Source organism: Octopus bimaculoides, chromosome 2, assembly GCF_046866305.1.
Source record: "Octopus bimaculoides isolate indiv1 chromosome 2, ASM4686630v1, whole genome shotgun sequence".
Classification (NCBI taxonomy): Eukaryota; Metazoa; Mollusca; class Cephalopoda; order Octopoda; family Octopodidae; genus Octopus; species Octopus bimaculoides.
In genome coordinates, this window is record NC_142929.1 from 105248571 (window position 1) to 105272758 (window position 24188).

At 31.4% G+C, this 24188-nt stretch overlaps 1 protein-coding gene across 17 annotated transcripts in view; it reads right to left on the reverse strand.

The window, feature by feature from the left end:
* Positions 1–24188, reverse strand: part of LOC106884052 (uncharacterized) — a 177652-nt gene that overhangs the window by 53888 nt on the left and 99576 nt on the right. For 16 of the 17 annotated variants that reach the window (XM_089347361.1, XM_089347362.1, XM_089347364.1 and 13 more), the window contains 7 exons: positions 23276–23332; positions 18773–18805; positions 15764–15805; positions 15216–15263; positions 13767–13823; positions 7200–7259; positions 1568–1627 (listed from right to left, as the gene is read on the reverse strand). In XM_089347361.1, coding sequence (XP_089203487.1) covers positions 1568–1627; positions 7200–7259; positions 13767–13823; positions 15216–15263; positions 15764–15805; positions 18773–18805; positions 23276–23332 — 357 coding nt within the window. The remainder of the gene's footprint in view (positions 1–1567; positions 1628–7199; positions 7260–13766; positions 13824–15215; positions 15264–15763; positions 15806–18772; positions 18806–23275; positions 23333–24188) is intronic. The other variant, XM_089347368.1, reaches the window with a different exon arrangement.

Genomic DNA, 24188 nt, shown 5'->3' on the forward strand with positions numbered 1-24188 from the left:
GAAACTGGTGTGATGATGATGATGATGATGATGATGATGATGATGACAGTGATGATGATGATGACGATGAAAATGATGATGATGTTTGAAAGTACTGAAGGTAGAAAAGGTAGTCAATATAGTGTTTATCTATTATTTTGATGCTAAAGATTCAATCTGTCGCTGCTTTGAGTTCTGTTATTAAATGACTTGATTATGGAATTATGGTATATGTATGTTCATAATTTCATGGTCTGCCAAGTTCAAGACTTTATGGAGTGTAGAGTAAACTGACAAATAATATCCAGGTTTTTTTTGAAGACGTATATCAGTCTGCACTTGCGATAGATGATGGTTTTGTGTTCCTTTAATGTAACATACAGTTTGCATAGAGTGAAGTATTTAACATGGTTTTCAGCATTTAATTGTGATGCTAGTATTTTCACTTTGTTGTTTATTATATTAGTATTAGTGCACATTTCAATTATTGAGATTTTGGAATGTTCTATTTACTTAGTATATTTCGGAATTTGTGTAATGTATGACTATTTATTTTATTAGATTAATTCATTCTGTTTCTAAGTGAGCAAGCTTTTTGATTTGTGGAAGCATTTTTTTTTCTGAAGCCAATTTTATTGTACACTTCATACATAAGAAGTCATTAACTTCATTCCTTTTATTAAATGTTTAGTTTTCTCCTGCAGACACTTTATATGAAGCTTTTATTATGTAATTGTTTATCATTCAGTGAGTAATTGAGAGAATACTACCCATATATAGCACAATACAATGTAAAGGTTAGCTACATATGCCTAGATAGTACAGACTAAAAAAAAAATCTTCCACTAAAAACAGAGTCTCACAAAGACCACTAACTTCTTCAGTCTGGACTCTATTGCAAAAATAATACAAAATGACTTTTTGATGAAAAATGCCAATTGAACTGTAGCTTTAAACATTATATAGAGCTACAGTAAAACAGTAGCTGATATTGTTATGGCATATATAATGTTTACAGAGAACAGATTTAGATTATGCAGATTCTGGGTCACAATCAAATCAACTTCACTGTCACAGTACTTCTGGCAGTACAACAGTAAATAAATAAACATACAATGGGATATTGTTGGTAAAGATAGACCACAGGATTCAGATAGTAACATTTATACCAGAGAAAAATCCTCACAAAATAACAACATATAATACACGAAAAAGAACTGAACTTGTTATGATATCCACAGAAAAAAAAAAGAGTTCCTCTTCAGTGAATATGAAATATAATGTGTTTTCAATGTTATAATGATAAGTCTTTCCCTTGTAAAAATTTTGATATACTTTTACAAGAAATATGATGGCCCAGTTAATATGTTAAATTTAGCAGTTTTATCTATCATGATACATACATACACATACATACACACATATACACACATACATACATACATACATGCATACATAAATACATACATACATACATACATACATACATACATACATACATATATTACACTTATACAAATATATATGCATGTGTACTTGAGAAGATGTTTGCTTCCTAATCCCAGGCCAACATGTCCAAAGTAATTACCGTTTCAAATTCTGTTGGTTCATCTTTTCTAGGTTTCGGAGTTGAAGTTGGTCTCCTTTGCTGTAAAATTATATAAAATCGGAAACATTGTATTAAAATAATAAATTTTCAAAACAAATTTTTTCTAATTTGTTAAAAGAACTCATGAATGTATACAGATATATATATATATATATATATATATATATATATATATATATATAAATCAAAACAAGCAACAAGAATATTCAAGGTTGCTGCAGTACAATCGTTTCATGTGACTCCATTTATTTAAACAATGCGAGCATTACATTAAATGTAAAATGCAGAGCAATATTCAGCTGCACAAAGATACAGAAAATTTCACTGAAATTTGCTTTCAGTAGAAGGACATACTACTGTTGTAACTACATTTAAACAGTCCAAGTGGGAAGGAAGAATATAAAAAATCATTTTGTCTTAGCCAAAGCAAACGGGCTAGTAATTAATTCAAAGCAGAATTTTAACTGTCATTGATTTTATTTGTTTTTTCGTCTAGTGATTTAAAGCTTAAGAGGGCACCAGCCTTTTTCTTGTAAGGAAAAAGAAGGGATAAACAATATACATGGATATGGTTATAAAGATAGCACATTAGAAACTGAGTAAGAAAGTAATAGAAATGATCAACATAAACCTAATAATAGAATTAATAATAGGAGAAATAATACTAATGTAAAAAATTGTAACAACAATAATGTGAATATTAGTAATAATATAGAGGTTGTTGATAGTTCCACTAGTTGCAACTGTAGAAATAAGTCCCATTGTCCGTTATTAGGCCGATGTCGCACCCGTAATGTAGTTTACAAATGCACAATAAGTACTACAACCGATAACTTTATTTATGTGGGATGTACGATTAATCTGAAACAGAGAATATATAATCACATGTCGTCTTTTAGACTAAAACACAAGGCAAATAGTATGTCATTAGCTAATAAAATTTGGGAGTTAAAGGAAAGTGGTATTAGTTTTAGCCTTAAATGGGAAATTATAAGAAAAGTCCAACCTTATAGAAATAGCAGATATGGATGTGAATTATGTTCTATGGAAACATGAAATTTTTAAACTTAGAAACAACTCTAACCTGATTAATAATAGATTAGACCGTAGAGTATTGTGTGTACACTGTTCTACTCGCACTTTTAAATACTTTAAAAAGTAGCAATCTTAAGAAAGTTGATATTTCAACATCTACTATGTTCATCTTAGGCTATTAATTAGCACATATTTAAATTGAAATTGAACTTTTATAATATATGTTTTTGATCTCTTACCTTATAATCTTCCTGTGATAACTAAAATTTCAACTTTATCCTTGGATAGGATATTCTTTCACATCACTTCTGCTATTGCTGTTAGTTCTTAGTATGTATCTTACTTATTTCTACTCTATCTAACTTAAAAGAATAGGATGTTTTGAAAGTTCTTAATAGTTTTTAATTAGTTCTTAAACCTTGTAAATTTCATTTTATTTAATGCCTGACTCTAAAAGATCCTTATTATTCCATTATTTCATGGTTGGTAGTGGTATTGTTACTGTTATTCTATAGTTTTGACTTAAATAAATCTAATCCTTGCTCCAGTATTATTCTGAACTTGGCCCATGTTAGATAACACAAGTTCCTGATTATGTAGGATAGTGTAATTAAACTAGTACATAATTATCAAGTTTTCTATTAATTGTTTTGGACTACTATTGAATTCTTTGTTAATTCCAACCATTTTTTTTTATTAGTTCCTTTAACCTTGATAAGCCCGTTATTATAAACTATGTAAATCCTATATATTAATTCTTTACATTAGTTATAAAATAAATTCTATCTCTTATGTGTCCTTTTAATGATATTAGATATAAAAGTTTTTAATTTTCACCATTATAATTCTAAGTTAATTCAAATCATTCACTTTACCAGTTTCTTAAACCTTGATGAGCCCATCATTGTAAAAATCATTATAAACTATGTAAATCCTTATGTATCAATTCTTTACATTAGTTATAAAATAAATTTATATCTTATGTGTCCATTAAATATGATATTAGATATATAATTTTCACCATTATATTCTATGTTAATTTCAATCCTTCATTTTACCAGTTTCTTAAAGCTTAATGAGTCCATCATTATAAACCAATTATAAACCATTATAGACCATATAAATCTTATGTATCAATTCTTTTATAGTAGGTATAAAACAGATTTTACCTCTCATGTGCCTTTCAAATAATATTAGATATATTAGCTTTAATTTTAATTTTAAAATAATTTAAAATAGTTTTTAGTCCAATATATATAAAAAAAATTTTTTTACTCCACATCTTATCTATGGCTCATTTTTAACTTCACATCTTATCTATGGTTCTTTAACTATTGGTTCTTTATACTGATATAAATTAGTCTAAATGTACTTTACCAAAGCTTTTAAATTAACTCTACATGGTTTTTTGCATACTAAATGTATTGACTAATTACATCACTATTCTTAACATAATAATTAAGCTAATATTGGTATCTCAAAGTTTCCATACTTAGTATATGTAAAATAATACTGATACATTATTCTGATTCATGAAAAGTCCTGTTGACCTAGATACCTTAGGTTAAAACTTCCCCTGCTATATTATAAACTGGTCTGATAGTAGAACCCCCTGAGCAACCTATAATAGTGTTATCACTAAGACCAAATGAATCTTTATAATCATATCCATGTATATTGTTTACCCCTTCCCTTTCCTTATAAGAAAAAGGCTGGTGCCCTTTTAAGATTTAAATCACTAGACAAAAAAACAAGTAAAATCAATGACAGTTAAAATTCTGCTTTGAATTAATTACTAGCCCGTTTGCTTTGGCTAAGTCAAAATGGTTTTTTATATTCTTCCTTCCCACTTGGATTGATTAAATGTAGTTACAACAGGAATATGTCCTTCTACTGAAAGAAAATTTCATTGAAATTTTCTGTATCTTTGTGCAGCTGAATATTGCTCTGCATTTTACATTTAATGTAATGCTCGCATTGCTTAAATATATGGATTCGCATGAAACGATTGTACTGCAGTAACCTTGAATATCCTTGTTGCTTATTTTGATTTTTGATCACCTTATTTTTTGGAATTGTTTGGATAATACCATACTAAATTCTGGTGCCTAAACTTAAGTACCATATTCATTTTGAATCTATATATATATATATATATATATATATATATATATATATATATATATATTCAAGGTTGAATATGGTACTTATGCGTAGGCACCCGAATATCGTATCCCAAAAGGATAGGTGATCAAAATCAAAAAATAAGCAACACGGATTTCAAAGGTGATTGCAGTACGCACGTTTCATGCTACTTCAATTTATTTAAGTAATGCGAGCATTACCTTAAATGCAATATGAAGAGCAATCTTCAGCTGCACGAAAATGCAGAAAAATTACTGTAGAAAAGACATATTATAAATGTGGCAACATTTCAAATCCAAGTGGGAGAGAGAATACATAAAAATCCAAATGTGAGGAAGAATACATAAGTCCATCTTGACATAACCAAGTCTATCAGGCTAGTAATTGATTCTAGACAAAAGTTTTAACTGTCTCAGATTTTTATTGTATCTTATCTAGTGGTGATAGCAAAGGGACAATTACTTCTAAAGAGAGGGAAGGTGTAAGCAGTATGCATGGACAAGGCTATAAAATGTATTAGAATCTAAAGGTTTCACTGGTCATAGTAGTATCAGGTCATTTTACTACTATCAAAGTGTTGAGGAATTAATGTTGTGGAATTACAGCCCTAGGTATATGGGTCAAATAGGTTTTTTACTTTTAGTCTGAATAGAGTAACAGTATAGTGGTACATATAACAACAATACTCTAACCAATGTTTTCACAATAAGAGGTATGTTAATAAAATAAATAAAATGAGATGTAATTATTTTCCACAAAAAACATGAAATAATGTCAGTATTGAATTCAGAGGCTCTGGATAGGGTGTAAAATTTAAGGATATTAAGTATATAGTGATCATGAAAACTATTTTGAATTATCTTAAAAAATTTTTTTAGCTGAAGATAAGATAATGATACTATTTAGGAGACACATAGGTAAGCTTTATTTATATAATGTGAATAAAAAATAAAAATTATTATTGGATTTATATTAGTTTATAATAATGTGTTTACTAAGGTTTAAGGGACTGAAAAAAGAAAGGATGTTAGGAAATAACAAGGATAATCAATACAGGAATCTGATGATTGATTTAAGTAGATTAGATATTAAGGTAAGAGATCAGGAATATATGTTATAAAGGTTCAATTACCAATATAAATATGTGCTAATTGATAGTCCTAGATGACCATAATAGAAGTCAAGTACTATAATTTGAAACTTTAGTTACTTAAATAAAAGCCCTATTTTTTAAAAAATTTAAAAGTGCGAGTAGAGCAGTGCACACATGATACCCTATTATTGATTAGATTAGGATTGTTCCTAAGTTTAAAAATTTCATATATTTCCATAGAACACAATTCACATCCATATCTATTATTTATATAAGGTTGAGCTTTTCTTATAATTTCCCATTTAAGGCTAAAATTAATACCATTATCTTTTAACTCCCAAATTTTACTTGCCAATGTCGTACTATTTGCCTTATGTCTAAGTCTAAACGAAGATTTATGGTTATATATTCTGTTTCAGGTTAATACTACATCCTATATAAATATAATTCTCTGTTATAGTACTAATGATGCATCTGTACACTACGTTACGGGTGCAAAAAAATCCAAATAAAGGACAATGGGACTTTTTTCTACAGTTGCACATGATGGGGTTATCAACCCCACCTATATTATTTCTAATATCTCTATTATTATTATTACTACAATTATTTACACTAATATCATTTATCAATTCTTCAATTCTATTATTAGGTATATACTGATTATTACCATCATTATTTAATTCATATCTTGATGTGCTATTAGTAGGACTTATTCTTTCCACATTAGGCATATTGATATTATATCAACTATGTCCTTGATCACTATTATTTCTGTTGGAGTTGGGCCTATCATCAACTTCAGTTAAAACCGTAACGTCATTACTGATACATTCTAATTGTTGGTTGAAATTATAAATGGTGCATCTCATGTGCCACCCGCACAAGAACCAGTCATGGGGCACTGGCAACGATCTTACTTGGCTTGCCGGGTCTTCTCACGCACAGCACATTTCCAAAGGTCTCGGTCAGTAGTCATCGCCTCGGTGAGGCCCAATGTACGAAGGTCTTGCCTCACCACCTCAGCCCAGGTCTTCCTGGGCCTACCTCTTCCACGGGTTCCCTCAACTGCTAGGATGTGGCACTTTTTCACGCAGCTATCCTCATCCATTCTCACCACATGTCCATACCAGCGCAATCGTCTCTCTTGCACAAAAGTCATAATAGCAACAATATTTAGTCTCAACATTACAATAAATGCACATATACAGACACATATACATACATACATACATTCAAACGTACATACATATATTACACTTATACAAATATATATGCATGTGTACTTGAGAAGATATTTGCTTCTTAATCCAAGGTCAACATGTCCAAAGTAATTACCGTTTCAAATTCTGTTGGTTCATCTTTGCTAGGTTTAGGAGTTGGAGTTGGGCTCCTTTGCTGTAAAATTAAATAAAATCAGAAACATTATTGCATTAAAATAATAAATATTCAAAACAAATTATTTCTAATTTGTTAAAAGAACTCATGAATGTATACAGATATATATATATATATATATATATATATATATATGATATGTAAGTAGATTATCCAATCATCCACCTAATGTATTAAATTCTTTAGTTAATAATATTTCTGAAAGAATTACTAAATTATCTTCCAACATTGATATATTTAATTCTAATTCTAGCTACTATAATATGGCCTTGTCTAAAGCTGGATATACTCAAAAAATTGCTTTCCTTAACCCTGGTAGAACATCTCTTCTTGATACAGATAATAATAATAATAATAATTAATTCGTTTTATTGGCCACAAGGGCTAATATCAATTAAAGACATATAAGGACAAAGACAGGACAAAGGTTACAAAAGGTAGTGGTGCACATGGCAACAATAACAACAATAATAAGGATAATAATAATAATAATAATCATAGATGTTATAACAGACGTAATAACTTAAATAGTAACAACAATGGACCAAATAAAAAACAACCCTATTTACCTAAAAATCTAACTAATAAGAAAAGTAATAAAGTGCATTTTAATAGTAAACTTAATAGCAAACTATATACTAACACTAATAATAAACCTATGTTAATAGACAGTAATGTTGAATCAAATAACAAAAATAGTAAACATCCCACAACTAAAAGAACTACTAATCACAATAATAATATTGTACTAGAAAATAATAGTAATCATAGCACACCCCATACCCACCCACACAATAAATTTAAGAGAAAAAATAAAAATTCTATCTGGTTAAATATACCCTTCAACTGTGCAATATCCACAAATATTTATAAAAAATTCATGAATATTTTACAAAAAAATTTCCCTTCTTCTCACAGATATAGTAAAATCTTCTCTTGTCATAAAATCAGAATTTCTTACTCTACCCTTCCTAATGTAGGTACAATCATAGCTAGGTTAAACAAAAAAAACATCAAGTCAGCTAGAATTAATGAAATTACAAATAGTGGCCATATGAATGCAAATAATAATCCATCTAATACCAATAATGATGCTACCAATAATTATACAAATAGAAGTGAAAATAACAATAGCGAAAGAAATTATGAAGATAGTAGCAATATACTTATTCCTATAAACCATAATTTCAACCAACAATTAGAATATATCAGTAATGACGTTACAGTTTTGACTGAAGTTGATGATAGGCCCAACTCCAACAGAAGTAATAGTGATCAAAGACATAATTCATATAATATCAATAGGCCAAATGTGGAAAGAATAAGTCCAACTAATAGCGCATCAAGATATGAATTAAATAATGATGGTAATAGCCAATATATACCTAATAATAGAATTGAAGAATTGATAAATGATATTAGTGTAAATAATTGTAATAATAATAATAATAGAGATATTAGAAATAATATAGGTGGAGTTGATAACCCCACCATGTGCAACTGTAGAAAAAAGTCCCATTGTCCTTTATTTGGATTTTGTTGTACCTGCAACGTAGTGTACAGATGCATCATTAGTACTAGAACAGAGAATTATATTTATATAGGGTGTAGTATTAACCTGAAACAGAGAATATATAACCATAAATCTTCATTTAGACTTAGACATAAAGCAAATAGTACAACTTTGGCAAGTAAAATTTGGGAGTTAAAAGACAATAGTATTAATTTTAGCCTTAAATGGGAAATTATAAGAAAAGCTCAACCTTATAGAAATAATAGATATGGATGTGAATTGTGTTCTATGGAAATATATGAAATCTTTAAACTTAGGAACAATCCTAATCTAATCAATAATAGATTAGACCTTAGGGTATCATGTGTGCATTGCTCTACTCGCACTTTTAAATTTTTTAAAAAATAGGACTTTTATTTAAGTAACTAAAGTTATCAAAATTTATAGTACTTTACTTCTATTATAGTCATCTAGAACTATCAACTAGCACATATTTATTTTGGTAATTGAAACTTTACAACATATATTCCTGATCTCTATCCTTAACATCTAATCTACTTAAATCAATCATCAGATTCCTGTATTGATTATCCTTGTTATTTCCTAACATCCTTTCTTTTCTCAGTCCCTTAAACATCAGTATACACATTATTATAAACTAATATAAATCCGATAATAATTTTTATCTTTTATTCACATTATATAAATAAGGCTTACCTATGTGTCTCCTAAATAGTATCATTATCTTATCGTCAGCTAATAAGTTTTTTTAAAGATAATTCAAAATAGTGTTCATGATCACTATATACTTAATATACTTAATATCCTTAAATTTTACACCCTATCTAGAGCCCCTGAATTCAATATTGACATTATTTCATGATTTTTGTGGAAGATAATTACATCTCATTTTATTTTATTAACATACCTCTTATTGTGAAAACATTGGTTAGAGTATTGTTGTTATATGTACCACTATACTGTTACTCTATTCAGACTAAAAGTAAAAAACCTATTTGACCCATATACCTAGGGCTATAATTCCTCAACATTAATTCCTCAACATTTTGATAGTAATAAAATGACCTGATACTACTATGACCAGTGAAACCTTTAGATTCTAATACTTTTATAGCCTTGTCCATGCATACTGCTTACACCTTCCCTCTCTTTAGAAGTAATTGTCCCTTTGCTATCACCACTAGATAAGAAACAATAGAATTCTGAGACAGTTAAAACTTTTGTCTAGAATCAATTACTAGCCTGATAGACCCTGCTATGTCAAGATGGACTTATATATTCTTCCTCACATTTGGATTTTATGTATGCTCTCTCCCACTTGGTTTTAATATGTTGCCACATTTGTAATATGTCTTTTTTCTGCATTTTTTCGTGCAGCTGAAGGATTGCTCTTCATATTGCATTTAAGGTAATGCTCACATTACTTAAATAAATTGAAGTAGCATGAAACGTGCGTACTGCAATCACTTTTGAAATCCGTGTTGCTTATTGTTTGATTTTAATCACCCATCCTTTTGGGATGTGATATTCGGGTGCCTTCGCATAAGTACCATATTCACCTGGGCTGAGGTGGTGAGGCAAGACCTTCGTACATTGGGCCTCACCGAGGCGATGACTACTGACCGAGACCTTTGGAAATGTGCTGTGCGTGAGAAGACAGGGCAAGCCAAGTAAGATCGTTGCCAGTGCCCCTGGACTGGTTCTTGTGCGGGTGGCACATGAGATGCACCATTTTGAGCGTGGCCGTTGCCAGTACCGCCTGACTGGCTCCTGTAGGATTTTCGAGCGAGATCGTTGCCAGTGCCCCTGGACTGGCTTGTGCGGGTGGCACATAAAAGACACCATTTCGAGCGTGGCCGTTTTCGTGCGGGTGACACATAAAAGCACCCACTACACTCTCTGAGTGGTTGGCGTTAGGAAGGGCATCCAGCTGTAGAAACTCTGCCAAATCAGACTGGAGCCTGGTGTTGCCATCCGGTTTCACCAGTCCTCAGTCAAATCGTCCAACCCATGCTAGCATGGAAAGCGGACATTAAACGATGATGATGATGATGATGATATATATATATATATATATAATCATAAATATACAGGGATTAGCATTGAGTTGCTTCTCCAACATACTGAAAATTTAGAAATAGCAGTCAAAGAACTACTGATTCTAAACTACAAATTTTTCTCTAAACGGATGGCGATATTTATGGCACACATAGAACAAAAAACCGGAGGGAAAAGCGTAAACAAAACAAGTCCTTAGTTAATTGGATACGAATCGTTTCATGGTTAAGCGAATGAAAATTTCACTATTCCAATCTTCAGTCCAAATATTCTGATAAATTTGAAAGTGTCTCTAAAAAAAATTCACGGTAATTTTTGGCCATGCGACACCAAAAATCAACGATAAGAAAGGCACTTACGAATTCATCGGCCAGTGAGTTCAGGCATCCCACCCCAAAGAAATCCATTCCATGTGCGTCACAAATAGCCCCGTATGAAAAGAAGTCCCGTGTGGAGGGATTACGGTTTAACCATCTAACTTAGAGATATCAAATATTAAATATTCTTGTATATATATATATATATATATATATATAGAGAGAGAGAGAGAGAGAGATGATAAAGGTTAAAATACGAAAGTCATAATAGCAACAATATTTAGTCTCAACATTACAATAAATTCACCGTATTTTACTGTGAGCACATTTCCTCTTGCACAGATACTAAAACTTACACATACATATATGCATGCACAGTACACGCAAACACACCCACACATGCACACATACACACGTGCACGCACACACACACAATTTGTATAAGAGTTTAAAATGGTCTTCATACAGTAATTAATTCATTCACATATCTACAACATTATAATCTTATCTTCAAGAGTAAGTGTTTTTGGCACTACTTTTATAGGAAGAAGGAGTAATTTCAGTTTTGACTGTTAAATTTTGTCATCAATCAGAAGTTTACAAAGCTAACAGTCAAAAATTCAAATTTTGGCAATAACATTTACAAAATTTTACTCTAAAGTGGTAGCAACACATTTCAGCATCTCTTCATTCTGAAGATGAGATCATGAAGCTCTAGAAAGGAATTGAAAGGAAATTCTATGAAAATATGAAAACGAACTTGATAAAAAAATATGTGCCACATAAAAAGCACCCATGCAGGTGTCACGTAAAAAGCAAACATGCTGCTGCCATGTTAGACCTACCCATGATGGAGTCACATAAAAAGTACCTATAGAAATTATAGTCAGCCCTGATTTTGTTCTAACATTTCTTATCTGAGATGCCTTATGTAAACAACAACATTGAGACCAAAGATGAAAATGTGTAATGGGCATATTTGAAATATTTCAGTAATTTTTCCTCCTTCATCAACACCCATCCAACCCATAAATCATCCATGAACAAATTGATTAAATAGTCACTAAATATAGCAGTGTAACTTTCACAATATACCATTTTCACAGATTATACAGTCTTACATATTCGTGGAAGCTGGTGCGTAAATATTAATGACGTGTTATTAATATCATAACAAAATTAGTGGTGGCTATAATTTCTATAGAAAATCTGTAGAGATAACTTCAACAAGTGATGTAATAGCACTGTTAACACAGCAGAACTTATAAAAACATTAGATATAATTTCTAGTATATCATGGTTACATAACAAAATACAGTGTCCTTACACATCATTAATATGGACGTTAAATGATTTTATATATATATATATATATATATATATATATATATATATATATATATATACATATATAGGTAGTTAGGTAGGTAGGTAGACATAATCTGGATAAGAACTTTTCATTTAGCTCCTTTGCCCCTTTGAGATTATAATCGCAGCACTAAATAAATAGTTCTTATCCAAATTCTACTTCCTTTCTTTAAACATAAAATTTGTACATTACCTCAAATATACATACATACATAGATATGATATATATATATATATATATATATATATATATATATATATATATATATATATATATATATATATATATATATATAATAATAATAATATTAGGGATAAAAATCCAAAATTACAGGTAAAAACTCAAGTAAAATCAATTTATTAAAAATTAAAATTAAATTAAGTTTCACATATATATATATATATATATATATATATATATATATATATATACATATATATATATATATATATATATATATATGTATATATATATATATATATACATATATATATATATATATATATATACATATATATATATATATATATATATATATATATATATATATATATATATATATATATATATACAATATTTGCAAGGTATTCTATGATTTTAGGTGGGTCTGTAAGATGAGAATGTTTTTTGATGTATACTGGTTGTTTTAAATGTTGGTTATTCTGATATTTTGCCTTTCCTCTTGCAGAAAATACCCAGACTGGAGGAACCAAGGAACGAGTTCTATTTGAACAGCTTCCAAGGAAGTAACAGTAGAAAATGGCCATCACTAACTACACACTACATTGATACTGCACTCTATTAAGAGTGGATAGGGAAACAATCCAAATGTGTGAGCAGTACATGGCATCTGAGCAAATTTAGTTCATGTGGAGGTACAATATTGTCTCAGGTATTAGAAACTTTTAGAGTGGTGTAAAGAGCTGCCATGTTGGAAATAGATGTAATATAGAAACCCCATCTCAAATCATGTGTTATCAAGACCTAAGAATCTCTCCAGGAGTTTCACAATGGTGGTGGAAAAATACTACTTTGGTATTAAAAACATTATTGAGGATATAGATTTACTTACCACAAAAATTAACAAAACTTATCACCAGATCAACTAATAAAATGAATAGAGTGTGACTCCACAATAGACAAATCCAACCATCATTGCTGAGTGAAAGATTAATTCAGTTCAGAGACTTTGATTATGGAAGCCAGAAAAATATGTCTAAAACAATTACCATGTCAGTGTAATATATGTCTTCTGTAACAGATTTGACAAATGAAGACTTGGATTTCTATAAAATAAAACAAAAATAGAAACATTTTTATAGTGGTAGATATATTTAAGGATATATACATAAAATACTATAACATATGTAATTTACTGTAAAACTTCAAATGTTTCAGTTAAAAAAATATAAGCCACACACACACATATATTGGGCCATCCCATAACTAATGCTTTTTTTTATACTTCTTTTATTTTTCAAAATTAAGATAAACAAAGTTCTTTTTTAATCTAAGATATACTCTCCTTTTGTACATTGCTCTTCCATCTATCTGGTAGACTTGCAAGGCCCCTCTTCCAAAATTCACTTGTCTGTGACGAAAAATACTCTCCAGTACTGTTCTGACCTCGTCTACAGAATTCATATTTTTTCGTCCAAATGATTTTGAAAACTGCAGAATAAATGATAATCAGATGGGGCAATGTCTAGTGAATATGGAGGGTGGGGCATCATTTCTCATTCAAACTGCTCCAGCCTTTGGAATGTCATCCTCACTGTATGTGGCCAAGCATTATCATGTTGGAAGAATACTTTCTGTCTTGAAACCAAAGATGGTCATTTTCCTTCTATTGCTAACTTAATTTGCTCAAGCTACTTACAGTAGATCTCCTTTTTTATCATTTGATTTAAGTTTAATAATTCAAAGTAGTCTAAACCATTCATATCTCACCAAACAGATAACAACACCTTACGTGGGTGAAGACCTTCTCTAGCCTAGAATGCCGGTGTTTCCCCTTTCTCTACCCACTGTCTTTGGCACTTGACATTTTTATAGAGAACTCATTTCTTGTCACCAGTCACTGTTCCATCCAAAAAGGGTTCATTCGTGAGATGCAACTGCAAAGAAGAGCCACACATTCATTCTCTGTGAGTGATTAGACTTGGAAAGGTTGTGAGGAACCCATTGACACAATTTGATGACTTTTCCAATGGCATTCAGGTGTCGATGAATGGTTGTTTATCCCATCTTCTTCTGATTTCTAGTTCATGCAATTGAAAAAACTATATTATTTATGAGATGATCCAATATATGTGTGCATGTGTGTGTGTGTGTTGGTGGTGGTAAATGCAAAACTCATAAAAGTAATTACAGCATTATAATAATGACTAACACTCTACCTTTCCTTATTTACCTCTGAGGTATACTCCAATGAAAAATATCCACTTAATAATCTCTATATAATAAAGCTCACATCACTGCCAAAACACTATTTTTAACTCAATGAGTTAGTACTTAGATGTGTGTGTGTGTGTATGTGTGTGCATGTATGTGTGTGTGTGTGTGTGTGTGTGTGTGTGTGTATGTGTGCGCACACGCACTTGCATGTACATGCATACACACTTATACACATATAGCTCAGTCTTGGATAATCACATCAATATATTCAAAATATATACCATTCCAATGTCTGAAGTCTGTTTCTTGGAAGGCTTGTAAATTCTTGACTATAAAATAAAATGAAAATAGAAACAAATCTTTGAATTTATTACGAAAATAAGTATAAATTGCTGCAACAAGAAAATTATATTGCTTACATGAGAGTTAAAGATGTTATGTATATAAAAATCCATATCATTGCATAAATGCTATTTTTATAATGATAGCATATTAATGCTAATATACATATATACATACATACATACATATATACATATATATATATGCATGCATGCATACATAATACATGAATACATAATAAAATTCAAAGAAATTAGAAAGAATATGGAGACTGGTATGCTGTATAATTAACTGTTAAATTAAAAGAAAAGTTTGAAGATGTACTAGTCTCCATATTCTTTGTAATTATTTAGGCTTTACACTTTCAAACTCACACACACACACATGTATATATACACACAAATAGATAGATAGATATAGACACGTATAGATAGAAAGGTATTTGCATCTCCTCAAAGAACCGTATGAATATATCCAAAATACATACCGTATCAAGGACGTCTTTTTTGATACGTTTGCTGTCTTTTCGCTGTAAAATAAAATGAAAAAGGAAAAATCTTCTAAGAAAACAAATGCATATCATGATTATAAATTGTTGGATGTAAGAAATTATTGAAAATGTGATAATGAAATTGATAAAATAAGGCACATATAAATGTGTGTGTATGTGTGTATTCATGTGTGCACGAATGCATGCATATATGTATCTATGTGCATGTGTGTGTGTATATATACATACATATATAAATATATATATATATAAATATATATATATATATATATATATATATATAAATATATATATATATATATATATATATAAATATATATATATATATATATATATAAATATATATATATATATATATATATATATATAAATATATATATATATATATATATATATATATATATATATATATATATCTGTAAAAATATGTGACACTTATTCGGTAGCCATGATAAAACTCCGAGTTTTGGATGCCGGGGTGGGAACCCATGCCAACATCTCTTCAGTTGTCCGGCCATTGAAAATTCCTGTCCCCCTGGCGTCTGAAACTCGGAGTTTTATCATGGCTACTGAATAAGTGTCACATATTTTTACAGATAAATTTCTCTATTTACATAATATCGAGGTCTCCTTCTTTTGTTATCCTTTCTATCAATATATATATCATCATCATCATCATTGTTTAACGTCTGCTTTCCATGCTAGCATGGGTTGGACAATTTGACTGAGGACTGGTAAACCAGATGGCTACACCAGGCGTATTATGGAAACCATTTCAATTAGTCTTATCAATTGGTATCACACCAGCTATTGAATAACTGGATATTAGATAACAACATGATTAGGTGATGCTACATGCTCTTCAGAGATTGCATCTTTGGAACTGAAGTACATGTGTTGTTATTTAACATTGCTGATATATAGTATCCAGTTATTTAACACTCAGTGCAAAACTGACTGGTAAGTTTGGCTGAAACTGATCTATAATACAGTATACTTTGATTAATATACCCACTTTATTGACAAATATATGAGTGCACATTTTTCTGACTTAGGTGTTTGCAGAATATCTTCTAGTCCATGTAGTCTTTTCTTTTGGGTGTTTGTATTTGATACAATGGTGCATATTCTTTTTGCTAGATTGTACGATATATTGACTCTTATCTGCTTTGGGTGGCATGAAGTAAAAAATATTGTCTTGAGTCTGTTGGTTTATAATATACATCTGCCTCAATTCAGTATTTTATAACTATTCAAAAAGGATAATCCATCAATAATAAGCTGAATGTGAATACTATTTATGAGAGTTTCTTATATGAAAAGTCTATCCAAACCTACTTTCCATACGATAAAACAAACATCTAAGTATCTCTTCCAGTTTCCTGTAAGTTATTATTCCATATTATGAAAAGGGTTTCCATATGGAATTTTCACATATTTGAATTTCAAGGTGCTCCATCACTAAGTTTGCATATGTTGAGCTTACTTTTTGACCATTGCTGTTCCTAATTTTTGTCTATATTATTCGGTCAAAATTTAAAAAAATTATTTCATAAAATAAATTGAAGACCTTCAATAATAAATTCGTTTCTGTGTGATCTAGTAACACATGAGTATGGTTACTGAACCAAAAGCATATTGCTTCTATTCCACTTTCATGCAGTGCATTTTAATATAGGTTAACAACATAAAAAAAAACCTATAAAATCATCTCTTATGTAGCTCTGAATATGTTTCAAATATGGTTTTTGTTACATGTCTAAGAAATTGCTCAGTCAATGAGTTTCAGGAGAAGATCCTGCCACTACTGGTTATAATTTTAAACCATTTACACAAACATCACTTAAGCAAGAAAATGAGGATTCTTTATAATATTACTTTTGTGGATTTTTGGCAGGTCATAAAAATTGCTAGTCATAGATTTAAAACTGGTTAAGTAGTCATCTTCTTTTTAAGTCAAACCATTTTTGCATAAAATGACTAGGATGTTAAGTTTTTGTATTATTTTTTGCTGATAATAGTTGTTAATTTTTTCATAACTACTGTTGGTATCAAATAGGGATAGTGCAAGACATTTATGGTAATCTATATCTATTACAACCACAATACTTCCTTTATCAGCTTATTTTATTTCCAGTTTTGAATTGGTTTGAAATTCATTAATATTTTCTCAATCTTTTGTACTGAAATTAGAATATATCTTATGTTTTGGTAGAAATTTGCATGCAAAATAAGTTATATGATCACATAACTTATCAAGTTCTCTATTCCTGCCTTTTGGTGAATGATATTCATTTTTATTTCTGACTAGAAATTCATCAATGTTGTCTTTATCAAACAGCTTTTCTGTAAGTCTTAGTTCATGGAAAAGTTTGCATATCTTTGATTTCATTGAGATTTGAATTTTGTGAAGTTGGTATAAATTTAAGTCCTTTTGCAAGTGTGTTTATTTGTTTTATTAATATTTCATTGGATAAAATTAAAACTTTTGGCTTCTTGTGTTTTGACTGTCCCATCTTGTAATCCTGTTCCTTTCAACAGGATCTAAAAAATAGTTTTCAAAGTTTTGGTTTGGTATATTTGTTCTATTTCTACAATCAACATTATATGCATCAGAAACATGGACTACTAATAAGAGCATTGAAATTGAATTAAGATTAACCCAAAGAGCCATGGAAACGAGAAGATTATACATACATATATATACATATATATACATACATACATATATATATATATACATACATACATACATATATATACATATATATACATACATATGTATATATATATATATACATACATAGCACACACACATATATATACACACATATGCATATGTATATATGTATGTATATGTGTGTAATGTGTGTATATATGTATATATCTACGCGCGCACACGCACACACACACACACACACACACACACACACACACACACATTTCAGCCTCAGGAAATCAAATCAATAAATGAAAAATATATACCATTCTTTTCTGGTGTTTGGCTTCAGTTTGTTCCTGCAAAATAAAATAAAAGCAAAACATCTCCCATCACATTTAGAAATCAAATATATTCCATGATTGCAAATTGCACAAAACAAAATTTATTTTAAAATGCAAAGTAACTTTTGAAACTAATAAAATTTGAAATGAGTAGAAATGTGTGTGTGTGTAGTAAAATTCAATAAAAAAGACTACAAGGAACTAGCCATGAGGAGTCAAGAATCCAATATTTTAGATAGAATCCTTCCTCAGGGAAAAGCTGTCAAGAGTGATACTAAAGAGGGATGGCAGAGTTTTACAATGCAAGAAAAAGCTAGTTACTGCCGATGAGAAACACAAGACCATTTGAACTTCCTACATATAGAGAAAGTAGTAAGAGAGATAATTTTGGTGAGGTAGCAGAACTGAATCAAATCTCATCACTACTTTACCCTGACATATTAAAGACACCAACAATGCTCCAAACCTCTTAAATTCATTTTCTTTTCTAGCTGGACAGTTCAAACCTCTTTTCACCACAGACATTAAATCAATCTACACAATCATCCTTCACAACGATTGCCTATCAACCCTCAAAAAGCTTTCAAGACTGTTGCTCTCTATCTGTACCAAGCACTACAAGACTCCTTTGCATAGCTAAGTTTGTCTTGACCCTCAGTTGATTTACTTTCTCTGGGGAAATATATCAACATGTTCACTATAGAAACTCCAATTGTGCAAACCCCTCTGCAGGCCTCATTGAAGTACAAATTCACCAGACCAATGCCACAGTTGTATAATAATTATATTAACAATTGTGACGGTGCAAGTATATCCAATATCTCTGTTAATGTTTTTGATATCTCTATCACCATAAGCAATATCTACCTGAATATTTCTATACACTACAAGCCTGACATGCGTCAATGTATATCTGTGTATATAACAGTGAAACAATAACGTGGTATATTCGCTGTGTGAATTTTTTTCATTTAATCCCCATTTTAATTATCGTAAAAGTTTCCAAGCAAGGTGGGTAGGATTGTCAGTTTAGTTATTGATAGCCTGACAGTGCAACAGGTACTGGGTTGAGTGACAGTAGCACTCAAGAATGATCTCAAGAGTGACCTGGCATAATATATATACATATATATACATACATACATATATATATACATATATATATATATATATATATATATATATATAGGTGAGAAAGTTGGTATGTGAAAGCACGTGGTTGGATGTATAAAAAATGAACAAGAGTGAAAAAACTACAGAAGGCTTGTGTTACATAGTTAAAGTATATATTTAAATATATATACTTTAACCATGTAACACAAGCCTTCTGTAGTTTTTTCACTCTTGTTCATCTTTTATATATATATACTAGCAGAGCCACCCGGCGTTGCCAGGGAAGGAAATTGTTGCTTATTGGTACTTGGAAACTTTTACGATAATTAAAATGGGGATTAAATGAAAAAAATTCACACAGCGAATATACCACGTTATTGTTTCACTGTTATATACACAGATATACATTGACGCATGTCAGTCAAAAAGTGAAAGTGTAATAGTAATACTTACTTTAACACTCAATGGTTTTACACTTTTGTATATGACATGTACATACTATTCATGTAAGTGCTTCTTCATATACTATGTTTTATGTCTTGCCATGTTTATCACTGAGAATGTAGAGGTTCTTTTCATCTCCAACTTTAGAACATCCAACATACAGCTGATCATGTGAGAAGCAAGGTTGAAGGAGGTTAAGTCCCACCACATTTAGAGATTGACCTTGTGCTTTGTTGATAGACATTGCAAAGCTAAGTTTGACCGGAAACTGCAGTCTCTTGAACTGAAAGGGGAGATCATTTGAAATGAGAGGTATCCTTGGAATGAAGACATTCTCACCCATCATGTTGCCTGTAATTATTGTTGCTTCCAACACATGGGGCATGGCTGTTTTAACAACCAACCTTGTTCCATTGCAGAGTCTGGGTGCATCAAGGTTTCTTAATAGCATTATGGGAGCACCTATTTTCACGACCAGAATGTGTGGTGGAAATCCTGGTGGCTGAAGTGAATTGAAGAACTCCACTGGGTAATGCGTTGCCTGTTGTTGATCAGGGACAGAGTTAATTGATCTGTATGAACATTCAGGTCCTGGAAGCTGAGTTAACAAATTTAAATTCAGCTTGTCAACAGAATCATTCCTTGGTGCCAGAATTGTTCTTTCACATAGCCACTTGTGACTTTTGTAGTCTGTGGCAATGTTTGGAAACACCTTGCTCTTTAGTTCTTCAAGGGAGGCAGTCATATTGCCACATGGGAGATGATGCAGATTATCTTCTGGATCATGTGGAAGTTTTCCATTTCCAATGTCAAGTAACTTGTTGGAGAACTGTGCGGCTAACGGGTCACCATGAATGTGAACCCTCATGTTGGTTGTCAGAGTAAGCTGCTTGACATGTTGCCAGATATATGAGGACTTGATGCAAGCTCTCAGCTCATCCGCCCTGGTTCCTCTGGGAATGACAGGCAGCGTTTGCCTGAAGTCACCAGCAATGAGGAGGGTGACACCACCCATGATCTTCTTATTGTTTCTGAAGTCTTGTAGTGTTCTATCAAGCGCTTCAAAGGCTGCCTTATGGGACATTGTTGCCTCATCCCAGACAATGAGTTTGGCATCTGTAAGGAGTTTTGCTAACGCTGTATTCTTTGTTATGTTGCATAAAGGAGATTCATTTTGGATGAGGTTCAGAGGCAGCTTGAATGTTGAATGGGCTGTTCTTCCACCTGTTAGGAGGGTGGCTGCAATTCCAGAGGATGCAACAGCCAGAGCAATCTTCTTCTTCTGTCTCACCTTGGCAAGGAGCAGGTTGATCAATAATGTCTTTCCTGTGCCTCCAGGAGCATCTAAGAAGAAAACCCCACCAGTGTTATTGTCCACAGATGTAAGAACTTGCCAGTATACCTCCTTTTGATCCTGTACCAGAATCGGTTCCTTTTCATTGACAACTGCTTGCAAACTTTCCATGTTGTATGATGTTTCCCTGATTAGCTCTTGTGCTAATCTGTGTTGAACATCTCTGACAGGAGGAGCTGGAAGACCATAGATTTCAAGTTTGTTTCCACCCAGTGATTGAACCTTGTCGTCTATTAATCTTAATGTCTCATTGAAGATGTCATCATTGAATGTGACATCACCGTCACACTGATATTGAATTCTTTGAAGAATGTCTTCAGAAAGCAGTATCGAAGGTACCAGAAAAAAAAAAAAACCTCAGCAACAGGGAAACATAAAACCGTACTTCTCTTAGTAAATGATGAAATTACTTACATCAGTAAATGTGAACTTGTTAGCGAATGAAAACGTAAACTTTCATTGAGAACAGTAACGATTGAAGTTGAAGTGAGGTTGAAGCGAAATTTGTCACTCAGTGAACCAAAGAGCCAGTATCGAAGGTACCAGAAAAAAAAAACCTCAGCAACAGGAAAACACAAAACCGTACTTCTGTTAGTAAATGATGAAATTACTTACATTAGTAAATGTGAACTTGTTAGCGAATGAAAACGTAAACTTTTATTGAGAACAGTAACGATTGAAGTTAAAGTGATGTTGAATCGAAATTTGTCACTCAGTGAAAGAAACAGCAACACAAAACCGTACTTCTGTTAGTAAATGATGAAATTACTTACATCAGTAAATGTGAGTAAACATTTAGTGCGAACAGTAACGATTGAAGTTAAAGTGAAGAAAAAACTATGGCTACCGGAAGTTGACATTGAGGAACCTTTTTAAAGAAGTGAATCTTAAATATAAAGCAATATTATTTATTTTTAATTAAAAAAATCAAATGAAGAGCCTAAGATTCATCCGATGTCAAATTATTCACGCATCACAAGTATGGAAGCATTTGGTGAAGTTGATTTCACGTGAAAAGCGATTACACAAACATCTCTGTTTTATATATAGTATATATATATATATATATATATATATATATATATATATATATAGAGAGAGAGAGAGAGAGAGAGAGAAATAGGAAAAGAAAAAGAGAGGGAGAGGGAAAGAAAAAGAAATACTTAAATGCTGTCAGAGATCTTACAGGCGTCTCTTTCTGCACATTATAAGCTTTGGTTTATTATCATTAAATTAGGATATCTTTATCATAGCATTATTATATAAATGTACTGTTTTCACTTTGCTTCATAGCCATGGCACACCACAATTCACTCTCTACTAACTCATCATACACCTCCATAAAGCAAAACTTATCAGAAACATGGTTAGGAAAAAAAAAAGAAAAGTGATAACTTAATATTTGCTTCAAAGACAAGAGACAAAATAGACACATTTTGGAAATGGTTTGACTTCATTACTTTAACATAATCCTTGCTACTCCAAATAAATGTAGACAATTTAACACATACAGAAGAGTTTAATACATGCTTGGTTAGGGGGAATTTGTAAATTATGATGCCCAAAATAGATACCGTTTCAGTGCTTTGGTCTTTGACTTTGGTAACTTTGAAAGCTGGGATGCAACTTGTCTGTAAAATATAAAAAGAGAAAAATCTCTGATTGTATTAACAGGTCATATTTCAACTATGCTATATGCATATTTCTTTAAAATTTGAAAGAATATCTGAACATACATATGCATGCACATGCACATATATATGTGTGTATATGTACATGCCTGTAAGTTTGTGTGTGTGTGTGTGTGTGTGTAAGTGTGTGCGCACATATAATCTTTTATTTTTTACTTGTTTCAATCATTAGATTGTGACCATGATGGGACACCACCTTGAAGAATTTCAGTCAAATAAATCAACCCAAGTACTTATTGTTTTTTAAAGTCTGGTACTTATTCTCTCAGTCACTTTTGTCGAACCACTAAGTTATGGAGATGTAAACTCACTATTACCAGTTGTCAAGCAGTGGTGGAGGACAAACACAGATACAAAGACACCCACACTGATACACATAAATATGGTTGGCACTCTGCTGGTTACGACGACGAGGATTCCAGTTGATCAGATCAACGAAACAGCCTGCTCATGAAATTAACGTGCAAGTGGCTGAGCACTCCACAGACACATGTACTCTTAAGGTTGGTCTCAGGGAGATTCAGCGTGACACAGAGTGTGACAAGGCTAGCCCTTTGAAATACAGGTACAACAGAAACAGGAAGAAAGAGTGAGAGAGAGTTGTGGTGAAATAGTACAGCAGGGTTCGCCACTACCCTCTGCCAGAGCCTCATGGAACTTTAGGTGTTTTCGCTCAATAAACACTCACAATGCCCAGTCTGGGAATCAAAACCACAATCCTATGACTGAAAGTCTGCTGCCCTAACCACTGGGCCATTGCGCCTCCACACACATAGATATACATACATACATACAT